The sequence below is a fragment of the Fringilla coelebs genome (assembly GCF_963513975.1).
Source record: "Fringilla coelebs genome assembly, chromosome: 5".
NCBI lineage: Eukaryota > Metazoa > Chordata > Aves > Passeriformes > Fringillidae > Fringilla > Fringilla coelebs.
The window spans coordinates 22,860,779-22,875,159 of NC_140033.1; the positions used below are offsets into that span (position 1 = coordinate 22,860,779).

General features: G+C 38.9%; 1 protein-coding gene across 5 annotated transcripts in view; it reads right to left on the minus strand.

Annotated features, from left to right (window-relative positions):
- The window catches only part of CPED1 (cadherin like and PC-esterase domain containing 1), a 146,728-nt gene that overhangs the window by 86,807 nt on the left and 45,540 nt on the right, over positions 1-14,381 (minus strand). For all 5 annotated transcript variants that reach the window (XR_014616151.1, XM_084205572.1, XM_084205570.1 and 2 more), the window contains exons 6-7: positions 11,856-12,012; positions 10,163-10,328 (exon numbers count right to left, since the gene is read on the minus strand). Coding sequence is in view for 4 of the 5 variants with exons in the window: in XM_084205572.1 (XP_084061698.1) it covers positions 10,163-10,328; positions 11,856-12,012 (323 nt within the window). In the remaining variant the exon portion in view is untranslated. The remainder of the gene's footprint in view (positions 1-10,162; positions 10,329-11,855; positions 12,013-14,381) is intronic.

A 14,381-nucleotide genomic window follows, 5' to 3' on the forward strand; every position in this document is an offset into this window, starting at 1 on the left:
GGAGTCTCCCCTTCTGAGCATAAATGCTTTCAAGCACAATGGTCTGCACTGGCACAGATGAATGGCTTTCAGTTTCTTCAGGCAGCGTATTGCAGTTAAATGCAATAAGCACTTTTCAATTTCCTTTTTAAAGAATACTGTAACATTGCTTACAGCCAGCCATGGGAGATACTTGAATATGCAGCTAACATTGATCCTCCCTTGCTTTTGCTCTCTTCAGTTTCACTAACTCCATCCAGTTGTGCTGGTAAATAATTGAAGGGTAGGAATTTGGTCTGTTTGCCTTCCTGTTCTTATCACCTCTGTTTTTATTTCAAAAAGTGGTTGCCTTTCCAAGTTTTTCTGACTGAAAGAATGGTGACCCATGCACAGATCTGTGCTGAAGGTATATAATGCCTGTGACTTTATTTTGTCTTCTTAGTAAAGCTATTTAAAATGCCAGTGGGGAAAAAATGACAACAATATATATGACTGAAGTTACAAAATTAAACTTCTGACTGCAGGAAGTGGTGAAGCAAAGGTTGCATGTATAGCCTCAACTCTGTTTTTTTGGATATTTCCATGATGCTGAAATCTTGAATTAAATCACACTGTATTTCTATACTCTAGAATGTTTTCCATGAGCCTATGGGGCAAAGGAGTCCCAGATGAATTATTAGAGATTATGCAGCTCCTCACATCAGTCTGTTCTCCAAAACGGGATGAGAAGGAGTCCTTGTTTCCCAAAGCCTAAGCCCACCAAAGCTGTGTTTCTCCCACAGAGTTGTACAAAGATTCAGAACAAGAAGCTCCACATTTTTCGGAGCAGTTCTGATTCAGATTCATCTCCAAAGGAAATTGTTCCACTTCAGTTCCTTGTTCAGGACAAAACTAGTGAATTAAACTGTTCATGTTAAATAAATTTAAAAATTAAAATGAAGGGCCATCTCACCAAGGTGGCTCTTCAGCTGAATTTTCCAATTATTTCCAGCACCTCTGCCAGATTCTGTGCACAACTTACATTTCTGCTACTCTGGCTTGCACCTTTTCTCTAACTTCCTAAATCCTCAGTGGGTATTGAAGGACTGAGAAGATGTGCTACTGTGGTGCATAGGGAGTTGAAGAGTTTAATAAGGAGAGATGGGCATTACTGGAAGGAAGAGCAGAAGCACCATTAGCTCATCTCCTCTCTCAGCATCAATCAATTTCCAAGTACATAAACACAAAGGATACATAATGCATACATTTCTAGTAACAATTGGTGAAGACAGGCTGGCTTGCCCTACTGGTACTCAGAGCATGCTGTTGGCTATTAATAGTCAACTGTTGCCATCAAAACAGGCATCAAAATAAAACTGGCATCTCCAAGAAATTGCATTGTAGTTACAGCTCTCCTTAGCCAGCCTAGAAAAGAAACATTGCTCAACAGGTTCTTATTAGAGGATATCAGGTTTTAGACCAATGTTTATTTTAAGCCAATGGCTGAAAATAAATATTTACTCAGCCTAGTTCAGGACCAATAGAGATGAGATGAATACTTCAGGTTAAATTCCAATTCATTAAAAACCCTATTTAAACAAGTTCAGATTAGGTTTGACTCCAGCAGATTCCGCAGGATTTACAGTAACAGATAGGAAAAATTTAAAGTATATGGATTAAGGCCGATAATGTGTCAAAATCTGCAGCAACCCCACGTTCTTCTGAGTGAATAAAAATATATAAATATCTGTGTTCAACTGCAAAATACTAAAGAGCTGAAGGTTTCTTCAAGTGACCACCACTGATGCTGATCCTCTCCCTTTCAGAGGAAACAGACTGCCTGTCCAGCAACATGCACCCTCACCATTGATGGAGTGTGATTAACAGAAGCATTGAACAATTTAAAGAGGTCAGAGTAGGAAATACTGCTGGAAATTACAAGAACCTGTTCTGGGAGGAAGCTGACCAATTCTTAAGCAGAGGAATAGGGTTTAAATTTTAGTAGGCTGTAAGACTAAATGCAGACATGCACATTTATTTTATACAATGACACCATTATATATAGAACTGCAAGATTTCTCAGAAGTGTTCACCCAAATGCTGGACTCATACAGTTGGAGGTATACTCCAAATATTTATGTAATGCCTTACAGAAGTGTGCAAATGCAGTCAAGTTACATGGATCAAGTACACATTTTCTGTAAAGGCAGAATGAACTAGAAATCTCTTCAAATTAATTTAAACTCATTGACCTTTCACTGCCCAATAACTTCTTGCTTTAAGAAAAGCCACTGGGGAAAAAAAAAGCCAACTCAATATTAATTTTATGATGCTTTTTCCTTTACCTATTTTGACATCTAGTTTTAGAATCTGCAGTCATTAAAATTAGCCTTATAATCTCAATGACATAGATCCCTCTGGCTTCTCAAAAATACACTGAATCATCAGGTAAAGGTCTGACACATTGAAAAAAAGCAATTTAATTGACAAAGGAATTCTGATTTGCAGACTTCATGCATAGACCCATGAAGCCTGAAGAGTGGAAGAGTGTGGCACTCACTGGGCTGAATGTTATGATGACTGTAGCAATTCCCTCAAGAAGATTTTCCTCAGGCAATTTTTCTGCAAATTAATTTCTCAGGAGAGCTGCTGGGGCAGTTACCTGAATGGTCATCTGAGGATTGCCTTGAGAAAGAGTATAAAACCAAACTGTAGTGATCTTTCTGAGATTGCCTTCTAGCTCAATCTTGCCTCCTGATGAAACAAGCAAGATTTTCCTTATCTAATATTAGGAATGGCCATAAATGCAAACTTAGAATACCTTCCTTTATTGACTGCACTGCTTAGCTCTCTGCTGATTGTAACAGGTGTTCAGAGACACAGGTCACGTGAGGAAAATTCTCTCAGGTGCCAATATTGCAGAGGAATCCCACAGGACAAGACTGCACAGCTTATGTCTATGTTCGAGCTAAATGTCTAGGTTCCCTTTACACCTCACTGCATAACACAGATGCTTGAAGAGCATAATTTATGCCATCCTAAAGTAGATGTCTCAAAACAGTGACATTAATTGCAATCTGATAAGGCTTGGTTCCCCTGGAGAATCTAAGTGAGACACTGAAGACAGACAGGAGATCTGTCACTGGAGTGCTCGCACAGCCTACCCATGGACAACACCACCTGTGTGCCTGGAATATGCACAACTCTCTGGGATGATGTTTGACCAAACTTAACCACGATACAGAAGAATGAGACCATCAGCAAGGTTAAACAGTAACCAGGAAATTGCAAAGTGACTTTTGAACCAAAATAGTCAGCTTGGAAAATAACAGAAAAGGAGCATGAAAATTCGCAGCAGCAGAGAGAAAGTGGAGGAGTAGAGAAAGCAGTGGTGGAAAAAGCAGCGGCCAAAACCTGGTCAGGCACTGCCACAAATCAGCCTGCTGGCACCATAGCTTCTGCCTTGACTTCAGGGAATACTGGGAAGTAAGGATGGGCACAGGTCCTGCGTGGGTACATGTGAAATAGGCACCCACAGAGCAGGGACCCTCGCTTCTCCAAGCAGAGGTGCACGAAAAAAGGCAAACTGCATCCCAGGGGAGCAGGACTGTGTCTAACCTGTGTTGACTGTGAGATAGAGGCTGGATAATCATGGGTGAATGAGCAGATGCCACCAGAGTTTCAGGGAGTATTTACAGAAGGATGTTTAGAAATGTGCAATGTTCAATGAAGTTTTTTAAGTGCCTGGTATCACGATTTACCTCTTCTGTTACTGAAATTGATAGAAGGTATATTACAATTATTGGCTGCCAGTTGATTGTATATCATCAGTTAGACAGTTCTGGGTTTGGTTAGACAATGTGAACTCATACATTTTTTCCTGTTACAATAACTCCCCTTTGGAGGCATAGATGAGCTCTGAACCTACCTCAGAGGCAAGGAGGTAGAAGAAAAGAGACCACTACTGAGTAATTCAATGCAATTTTGAAGTTTACATTTTGGCATTTAGAACATCCTACTTTACAGTATTTGTGTGAATCGATTTTGAAAAACCTTATTGGTTCCTAGTAGTAGCCTTCAAAATGACATGACAGACAAAGTTATCAGGGTAAGAGTTGAAAGTAAGGTTCATGTCTCAGGAGTGAAAGCATGATCTCTGGTTTCTAGAAATCACTCTTTTTGAGGTAGCAAAGGGCATACTCTCCAGATTGCTCTGCTGTGCACTGGAGCTGTTTCATTCCTTCTGATCAGCTGGATCTTCAGGCTCTCAAGGTCTTACAGTACTTGCCTCTTCTTGAAAATGGCTTGAATAAATTCAATAAATTTCTAAAAACTTTCAACCTAGACTCTATTCTCTCAGTTCACTTTTATACATTCATTCTTCTTACTGACTCTATCTTTGGTGAAACTTCTTCCAAATACTTTTGGGCCTAAGTAGTTGTTCATAGGTATAAAAACACTAGTTTACAAACAAACAAGAATCTTCTTGAATATATGTATGGAACCATCTAGATATCTAACACATCTGTAAGACTAAAAACTAATTCCCCACAGAAAGCCAGGAAGAAGCATACATAGAAATGAAGCTATTTCATATATTTTCTGCTAGCACAGGTGGACCTTTCTGCTGACCAGAGCATATAAAAATAGTCAAAGGCCATGTAATGGGAGAAAAATGTACCCAGGAATCAGGTACCAATGGCTCCAGAATAAAACACAGAGAAAACAGTTCAGTAATTTATCATAACTTTATTGCATTAGCTTCAGTTAGATCTGTTTATTCCACTCCTGATTTATTGTTAGGATGTGCCCTTTCTCTGCAGCTCTAACATGGCACTTGATGAAAGGGAAAATCACATTAGTGTCCAATTATTTTTTACAGTAGATTTCCCAGTTCTGTATATATTTTTCATTACCTATGATTTTTAAAAAGATGATATTCGATTGTCCTGAAAAAAAATTATTCACAAAAACCACCAACATCTTGCCCCTTAACACTTTCATAACTTAATTACATGGAGAAGAAAAGGCTATCTGAGAAAGGTTCCTTTTCTCTAAGACTCCTTGCTCCTAAGACTAAGTCCAAAAGCAAAAAGCCACTCACCAGCTTCAGCAACCGTTAAATTAGGCTTTTTTGACTGAGTCTGAACCAAGAATGGTTTCCTAATTCAGCTCTGACTTCCTGAAGGGAAAGTAAAGGTGATTTACTAACAGTGCTTCCCAGGTTGCTGTGAAGACCAAATCTGTATCATCTTGACTAAGGGAAGCTGGAATTCAAAAAAAAGGAAGAACGACAAGATTCAGAGTAGTAGGAAGCAGGTCTAGGAAAGCTGAAAGCCACAGAAGGGCATGGTTACAGAGCTGACTGGATTGAACAGCCAAGGCAAGAGGATATGTGAACTAGAAAAACAGCTAAGGGCCAGGATAATAGTGGAAAAACTTATGACATATCCACATGTTGTAGAGGAAAATTAGCCTCAAGCTTTTACTTAGCTAAATAGAGATGTTCAGAATGAGAAAAGCAGAAAAGAACTCCAGAAAGAATTTTGTTTGTGCACTGCATGACAGGTTGATACAGATGAAGAAGACAAAGAAGGAAGAATTTCTTATTCTTTCTTTTAATACAATAAATAAGGATAAAAAATCAAGTCATATTTGACTTTTGCTTAAGTTTTAAAGCAAACAAATACTCCTTCTCAAGCATCACGTAAATAATCTGTACAGTATCATTGCTCTAAGACATTGCTAAGACTAAAAGCATTCATGAATTTAAAAATCTAGTAGAGAATTGCATGCATAAAAGCCCACTGGAGCTTATTAAACATCAAGACATATATTCCACTTCCAGTTTTGTGTTTCTAACCTCACAGGTTACCAGAAATAGATATAGTCTGCCTAAGGACCACTACCACCTTATGTTTGTCCTGTTACAGAGTTTCATGATGCTCTCTTGACTGCCACAAATAGAGTGTCTGACTAAGCATGTCTTTGATCTCCCCAGTCCAGACTGACTTCCGTTCTTATACCAGTGAAAAGAGAAATTATAGATACCATGAGGAAAGAAAACAGAGATGGCATTATATTATGTCCACTCTCCCAGAAAGAAGAGCATTACAGCATTCTAACAGAACCTAATGAGTCAATTTAATTTTAGTCCCAAGTAAACATGTAATCTAATTGATCAAGAATTCATGGTAATTTTTCTGTTGTGTTTGCTCCTGTAAGTGACAAGGCAGTAATATTAAATTAAAAAAAAAAAATTAAAAAATCAACCCAAAACCCTCAAACAAATGTAAAATAAAGGAAAAAAAATTCCAAGCCTTTCTGCTGTTTGCAAACATCTTGCTCTTTATCTGTATGTATGTTTGCATTCTATCTCACTTGGAATATGCATGGGTGATACTTCAAGTAGTACCAAAGCTGGGCACTTGAGGGCAATACTGTAACTTAATTTCCACCATGCTCAGCTCCAAGCCAGACTGCCACGTCATGATAAGAGATGGATTTCCCATAAAGATGAGAGTCCGGTTTTATTTGCATGTATGTTAAGTAGAAAAAAAAAAAATTTATTCAAGTTTCCAAATGCTTAATACATGAAGAGAGTTTCAGTTATAGTGCTTCATACTGCAGCAAGCTTAACAGCAAACTGCTTTAATAAATTATACTGCACTTCACAACTGGAAAATTACTTAAGAACAGAGTTTCATCTGAGCACATCAAGGGTTATGCAAGAACACTAGTCTAGGAACTCAAGTCCAGGAGGCACCTGTCTATTTTGGATGAGCAAAAGGATGATGAGCCATAGCAGGGGCCATGGGAAGTTGCTGACAGCCCAGAAGAGCCTCCTCTGATGATGCAGGATGTGGTACTTCTGTCTCCAAAAGTGCATCCCTTCATAAAGCACCGGGATGAGATGGGGAAAGGTTAATGGCAGGGCAAAGGAGGAAGTTCACAGTGTGATAAGCCTTGAAATAATTAATCCTAAATTACTGGTTTGCACACTGGCTTGTTCAAAAGAAATAATTCTTAAGGGTCAGCATTCTTCTCAATGCACATACATAATGTTAATTAACACAAAAGGAATTATTGCATACATTGACAGAGATCCTTCCTTTAATTGGTATAATACGCAAAATACAATGCTTCTGTTTTATTAATAATTTTTCAACACACAGATAGTCTAAATAAGCAGTTTCCAACTCTCCTCAAAGAAACTGGGCTAATTACACAAGCTTAATATCTAAACATCTGTGTGGCAGAAAGCCATTCTCTCCCCTGCATCTCTTGCATCTTCCCATGCTGGGCCCAAATTTGGAGTTGCACTTTTGTTACCCCTTGACTGCACACAAAATCCTCATGCCAACTCAGGATTTACCTTCTTTTGCTTTCTGAAATGAAATACTAAAATATGTATAATCCAGAGAAAACCAGGCAGCTGGTGAGCAAAACACACTTGAACTCTTCCTGAACTGCCATTTGACCAATGCTTATTCAAGAAATCATTCTGAAGTCATGCCACTATGACTATAAAAAGCAAATATGCATTGCAAAAAATAATTTATAATAGTTTACTAACAAAAAGGCGGAGGGAATGCGGTATTCTTTTATGAAATTCCTGTTTTCTCTCTACACATTTTCTCTCAATCACTGATACCCCATCTCCAGGGTTTCTTTTAAATCTCTCTTTCATATAGCCCAAATTCTAGTAACTCCTAGCAACCACAAGGCATTGTTGTACATGGGAGATCAAATTTTAAACATACTTAACATACTGAGTTTCTGATAGCAAAACTAAGTTATCCCCAAATGTGGATGAATTTCTCATTAAAAATGTTGTAATTACACTGGTGCAAGAAAAAATTTCCTGATGAGAAGTCTGTACACACTGGGAAGGGGTCTAAATTATGGTACAACATTACTGAAAGCAGATAATCAAAATTATTCTCATCTCTGCATTAAAAAAAAACCAACAAAACAAAAACCAAACCAAAACAAAACTCAGTCTGCTGTGGAAAAGCATTGGCAAATTTCTCCAGACCAAAGTCTCCCCTCTAGGCATGTTGTGAGTACCCAGTGGGTATTCTGTCAATCAGTGGAAAAACAGGTCTTGGAGATTCTGTCTGTATAGACTATTGACAGGTTGATGCTTCTAAATGCGGCAATTTCCATCCTATACAAAAGAGCCAGCAGAAATTTGAAGCTTAGGAGCTTTCTGGACCAGGCTCCTTGGCTGGTACAAGCATGCATCGCTCCACTGGCTACTTTGGGAGAGATGACTCTCCTGACATTGTATGTCACACTGGAAAGTGATAAAGGGCTCAATGAAGTTTTTGAGAAACTTGACAAAATCTCTTAACAAAGGATATTAATGGCTGAATTTGCCTTTTTCCAAGTATTTTCTGGTGGGTGACCAGCCTGTTCGCTCTGCATCAAGCACAGACCTTCTATATCAATTTTACAGCAGTACTTCCTAGCCACTCTATGAATTCCCAGTGTCTCCCTTCTGGAAGCTCCCTGCCCCCTTCCGTGTTCTTTACAGGGCACACTGTGCTGAGAGGTAGCCTTACACACCCCATTTTCCATAATTTTTTAAATTTGCATTTCAACATCTACATCACTACAAATGTGCTTTCTTTCACAGGTGGTGCCTATCTTTTGTTTATTTTTCACAATTTTGATGAGTTTGTCTGAAGCTATGGGAAGACATAATGCCACAACAGCAGAAAACAGATTGGAACCACTGTAGATGCACTGCTACTTCCATCTATCATCTTTATTGCTTCTTCAGCTGCCAAAGTGCTCTGTAAATGGTGGCTGGAATTCTGTTCAGCAGACTTCCCTCAGTGGGAATTGTTTTCCAGAGCCATATAACAATTACTAATGACTACTAGCCTTTAAAGTAGTCCCTACTTCAGCTGCAACAGTGATGCTGCTGTATATTGTGCTATTTTAATAAAAATAAACCAAAACTGAATACCGGGGTTTGAAAGCGAGTGACCATTACTCTTCATAAAGGTAAATGGAGGAAAATACATGCCAAAGTAATACATCTCCATAGGCTTCCATAGCTTAAGTTGGGGGGGAAAACAGAAGTAGATTTAGCTCACCTAATTTTGGCAATCCAGAATTTGGCATGTTCTCTAAGAATGTCACAGCCCATAGAAGGAAGCAAACTTTTTTACCAGGAAACTCATTCCAAAACTGGCGTCTAAATTAAGTGGGATGATTTGTTCTCTAGAGGTGTCTGTTTCTCCAATGACTAGAATTAGATAATGAGCTTAAACTAGGCACACCACTTGGCAAGAGCTAAAATTGTAGAACGTACCAAATGGCTGATATCATCAACAGTCCTGACAGTGATACCACAGTGATATCAGACTGATCCAAAGCCGTGACCTGCTCCTACCCCAAGAAGGCTACATGGGCAAAGCACACCCATCCTTTAACAGCTGCTGCAGGAGCTGATGTATGTGACCTCAAGAAATCACTGCCACATTGTGACCTTCATTCTTCAAAAGGGAAGAAGCAGCAGCACAACTCTAGCTTCTTCACAAAAAGCTGATGTGTTATAAGCACAGTCCCCTGCTAGAAGCAAAAAGGAATGGGAAGGCATATTTGCTGAGCAAGCAAGATGCTTGTGGAGCGAGAGGGGTATCTCCATGCACTTGGAGATGTCCAGAATTAATCTAAGGCACATATGAAACATCCTTCTTCATAAAATTGAGACCAAGAGGGAACCACCCTATCCATGGTATACTTCCTTCCCCTTATTTAGAAGTGCCCTGACCCTCCTCTAATGTGTTTTACTGTACATAAAAAAGAAATCTAAACAATCTGTTTTAAATATTTACTTTCCCTTTTCACAACAGTGTCAATATCCCAGGAGAAGTTGCTACTGCATGGCAGCACCCACACTGCTGCGCTTTAGAGAAAACTCTGACCTTGCAACTGCTGTCAAATGTGACCAATAAAAATGGGCTTGGACACCTGCAAATCCCAGGGCCCCAGTGCCCAGGGCAATGCTTTCCTGCTTCATGAAGCAAACCCCTCTTCTAAGAAATAAAAATTGTACATTAGAAGAAGATTCACTGTAGGCTGTGGGCTGCTAATAAAGAAGGAGTAAAAGAGAAGAAAGATATTCTCTAGTTTTCTGTCTCTGTACTTTGCCTGGAAGATGGAAAACTGAGGAAATTAGATGTTTTACCTTTATGGTAAAATGCTTCTTCTTGGGTGGATGCCAGACAGTGGTGGTTGAATGAATGAATGCTCGCAGAGGTGTTAAGGATGTCACTAGCACGTATGCTTTGATGATTACAGAAAAGTCTTGAGCTTTAAGGACATCCTTGTAGTCTGATGCCGATACTTGATTCCTGGAAAGTAATAAAAATGTGTAGTGTTAATACAGTTCTTTTGCAAATGAGCCAAAAGAAAATAGTGAAATAGTGAAATTAGTGGAAATAGGAAATTAGCCCTTTTTCCCCCAAGTTAAACAATACAGTAGGTTAAATCAAGCAGGCCGGAACAAAGCTTTACATCAAGTAATTTTACTGATTTCAGCATTTTTAATTCTTAGTTTCCAAACACAGGAAGCAACTATATTTGGAGGGAGTGATGTTTTATAGTACATATGGCTAACTGTATTGTGGGAATAATCAAGTGTTACAAATCCAGGCTATTCAGAGTGAATGATTAAATCAAGATTAAACTAAACATTAAAGAAATCCAATCATGTTAAATAACAGAAATGCATCGTCAAGGTACCCTATTTAATGTTGACTTGTAGTGAATTCAGAAGAACATCCCCACCAACCCCATGGAAAGACTGCACTATTGTTAGCACTTTCTTCTGTAATAAAGGGACAGAAACGTGCGGTGTCATATACTTCCCCTAATGAAAGCCATATACAGTCATTCCAAATATTATGCCAAGAAATAACCTGTAACAAATCAGTTAAACCTAAGAATTCTGCAAGCAACTTTGTTTAAGAAGTGACACAGCTCTCTAAAAACTGGCCTACAGCTTCCATAGTACACACAAAGAGAGTCAGCCATAGAAACAGAACAGAAAAAAAGCAAATCCAAGAAAAAACCTGTTATTTAAAACCTCATTACTTGGGGAAATCTGGGCTATACTTGTGCATATTCACAATGGCATTATTAATCTGTCTGTTAAAATCTCTGAGCATCAATTTACCTCATAGAAAATTCAATGGGAAGATGACTATAAAATTAAGGGTCTCTAAGACTGATTACTAGTAAAAGACAAGGGGCTCTTCTTCCATTTCTGTGTAATTTTTGGCAATATGTGGCCTTTCCAGACCTCAATTTTGCTATCTCTCAAGTAAGTCTAATAATATCTATCTTAAAGAGAAATTTTTCTTCACTCTGCAGAATAACAGGTCCTCAAAACATAAAATTTGTGAAATAGTGTGATGTAGGAAACAGCACTTGATAACAGACAAATTATCAAGTACTTCTTGGTTCTTCACCTTAAGGGGAGATCTCTGTGCAAAGGAATACATATGTGTGTCTGTGGTAGGGGAAAATCAGGGATAGGAGCAGGAAACAGCTCAGCCACCATGAGACCTAAAGGTTCAGGGGTGTCTCTGGGTCTGTGTTTATTTGTTGAGGTGTTTCAATGCCTCAAAGACTTAGATGTTTATACCCAAAACATGTGCAAACTTGGCTGATACAGAAAGAAACATTGTGCAAGTACGAGATGCAATACATTCAAGTGCAGAATACAGAAACAGACATTCTGCAAGTACGAGATGCAATACATTCAAGTGCTCCATCTGCTGTGGTCTCCTCTTTTGCTGCATTCTGTGTCCTTGAATCCCAAATTACTTTGTGCTGAAGCACTTGCAGTTTCTGAGGGTGGGTCATCATTAACTTACAGCTTTGTGCTCACGCTCTGCTTCCACCAGTGCTGCAGATGGGAGGCACGTGCCTGCTCAGTGATTGCACTGCCCTGGGACACATTTCGTGTGGTGCTGGCCCTCGACAGTCCAGGCTGGCCAGAACAGTCTGGGGTCACAAGTGGGAGCTGCAGATCTGAAAAAGTACCAAGGGGATGAGATAGGAAGTCAGCAGAGCATTGAAAGCAGGGGTGGACTCCTGCTGCTAAGGATTAAATGTATAAAACACAATAGAGCAAAGCTACCAACATCAGATGAAAATGTAAAATAACAAATGCTGAGACAATAAACATTTTTGGATCTGCTTCACCCCAACCAAGCACCCCCCTCCAGCTGCAAGCTGCAGGCTGAAAGGCTTAGCTGCCACTCCCACTTCAGAGGTGAGTGCAGCAATACTGCACACAAAAAGCATCCCTTTTTTCCTTCTTAAAAAAACCTGAAATCCTTGATTTCCAAATATAGAATTCCAAAGTTTACTTCCTCATGGAGCACTAATTACAATTAATGGGGATAAGAAATTTCTTTGAATAAGAACCAGGGGACTTTGCTACTGTAATAACAAAGATCAATAAATCTCATATCCTTGTTTCTGTGTTCACCACTAAGGCTACAATTTGCAGGTACTGAAACCTACGGGAGTCTTAGTTCTGCCACCAAACACAGTGGGAGCAGGCTGATGTACCACAGTTCTCAAGCTTATTGAGGCATGTGACTATTAATAGTAATCAAAATATTGTGATGCGAGATCAGTCAAGGGATGGCATGCTTTTACCATGCTTGATAAAAAGGCACAAAGCCCTTATGTTGTGTCATTATTTCATGCAGGGTAGTATTCATTAATTCTAACACACCTCACATTTCAAGTTCTTAAGTAATGGTCAGGAAAAATCAAGCTGTTCAAATTATTCCCAAACCTTATTGCTTTTCTTTTCATTGACATACTGCATTGTGCTACAGTATGAATTTATTTGTAGAGCTTCTTTTCTAAAGCATGCACTCTCAACCTTGGTACATGAAATGAAAAATAAAACTGAAGTTGCGTTCCTGGCGATGAGCTGTAAACAGACATTTAAAGAAAAAAAACTATTCATCTATTCATTTTCCCAGAGAGCCTATCAAAATGACATTGTGATTGTCGGTATTTATTGGCTGTTCATCACATCAGCTCAGCTCAAACTTCCAGTCTCAACTGGGATCTAGAATTAATCTGGTCCTCTGCTTTACATGCACCGTTTAGCAGGATTAAAGGCTCTAATAATCAAACCAAGCCAGTTATTTAATAGAGCACATCATGCTCTATGCTCAAATTATACTCACACTGACATCTTTCTGTTGTGTTATGCATTACAACTGATTGGAACGTTGCAAGTGACTACCTGGCTTTTGATGGTACAGCGACAAAAGCAGACTGCTCTGCCTACTTGTGTAGTGACAACAGGAGGAAGACAGTAAACTCCCATTAAGCAATTTATTTAGCAGACTTGTTTCTGAATATGCATAGGAACCAGGACTGCAAAATCAAGTTGTATTTTTTTCCATATCTGACCTGATGTAAACACACAAGGGCATTTTAGTATTTCTAAAATAGGGCAATTTCTACCCTGTAGATAGATAATGGCATTTCGCCATGGCAATTAGCAATGGTCCCATGTAGCTACTCCTGTGCATCACTTCAGCCATTTAAAAGAAAGTAAACATTTTACTGAAAATAAGAACATGGCAGAGAAGGGCTGTACAAGTCATTACTCAAGAGAAAGCAATGTGTCTTTTCCTTTTAAAAACATGTTTCTAATTGTGTTGCTAAAGCAACAAGTAACAACTCACAAAACAGAGATTGCAAATAATGAGATGAGGTTTGTGTACCTGTATTTATCCCTCTTAAATGAGAGTTTTAGCTGTTTCAGGGAAAGAAAAAAGATTACTTTGACATTAATTCATTTGTTACTACACAGTGGACTGTTTCCTGGAGCTGGATATACCAAATTAAAACAAGTGGGTAAGGACAGAGGAAAAACAAAACTTTTCCTGAATTCTCAAATTACAGGGTAGAAGATTCTTAGTATTGCCCTAAGACATTGCAAAATGCCTCAACTTAAAAAAAAACCAAACAGACAAATAAACCCCAACCAGTTGCCCCCCCAAAAAAAACAAGAAACCCCCAAACAAACAAAACCACCAACAACAAAAAACCAAAACAACAAAAAACACGAACAAACAAAAATATCAACTGCCATGACTTAAGGAAGAGAAGGGTAAACAAATTTCAGGGTGCTGATGGTTAACACTGAAAACTAAAAAAGGGCAATGTTCATAAATCATGCCTCTTTTATAGAGCATCCTGTTTGTATGGTGCCTGACATCCCTATTGGTTTTGTGTTGGCATTCCCCTGGGAGACAGCCGGTCACATGGGGGCTCTAAGAAGTGAGACTATCAGTAGGTGCTTACTCCTTTGAGATGACTCAGAGCATGTACACCATCAGGCAGAGACAAGAGGGAGTGACAGT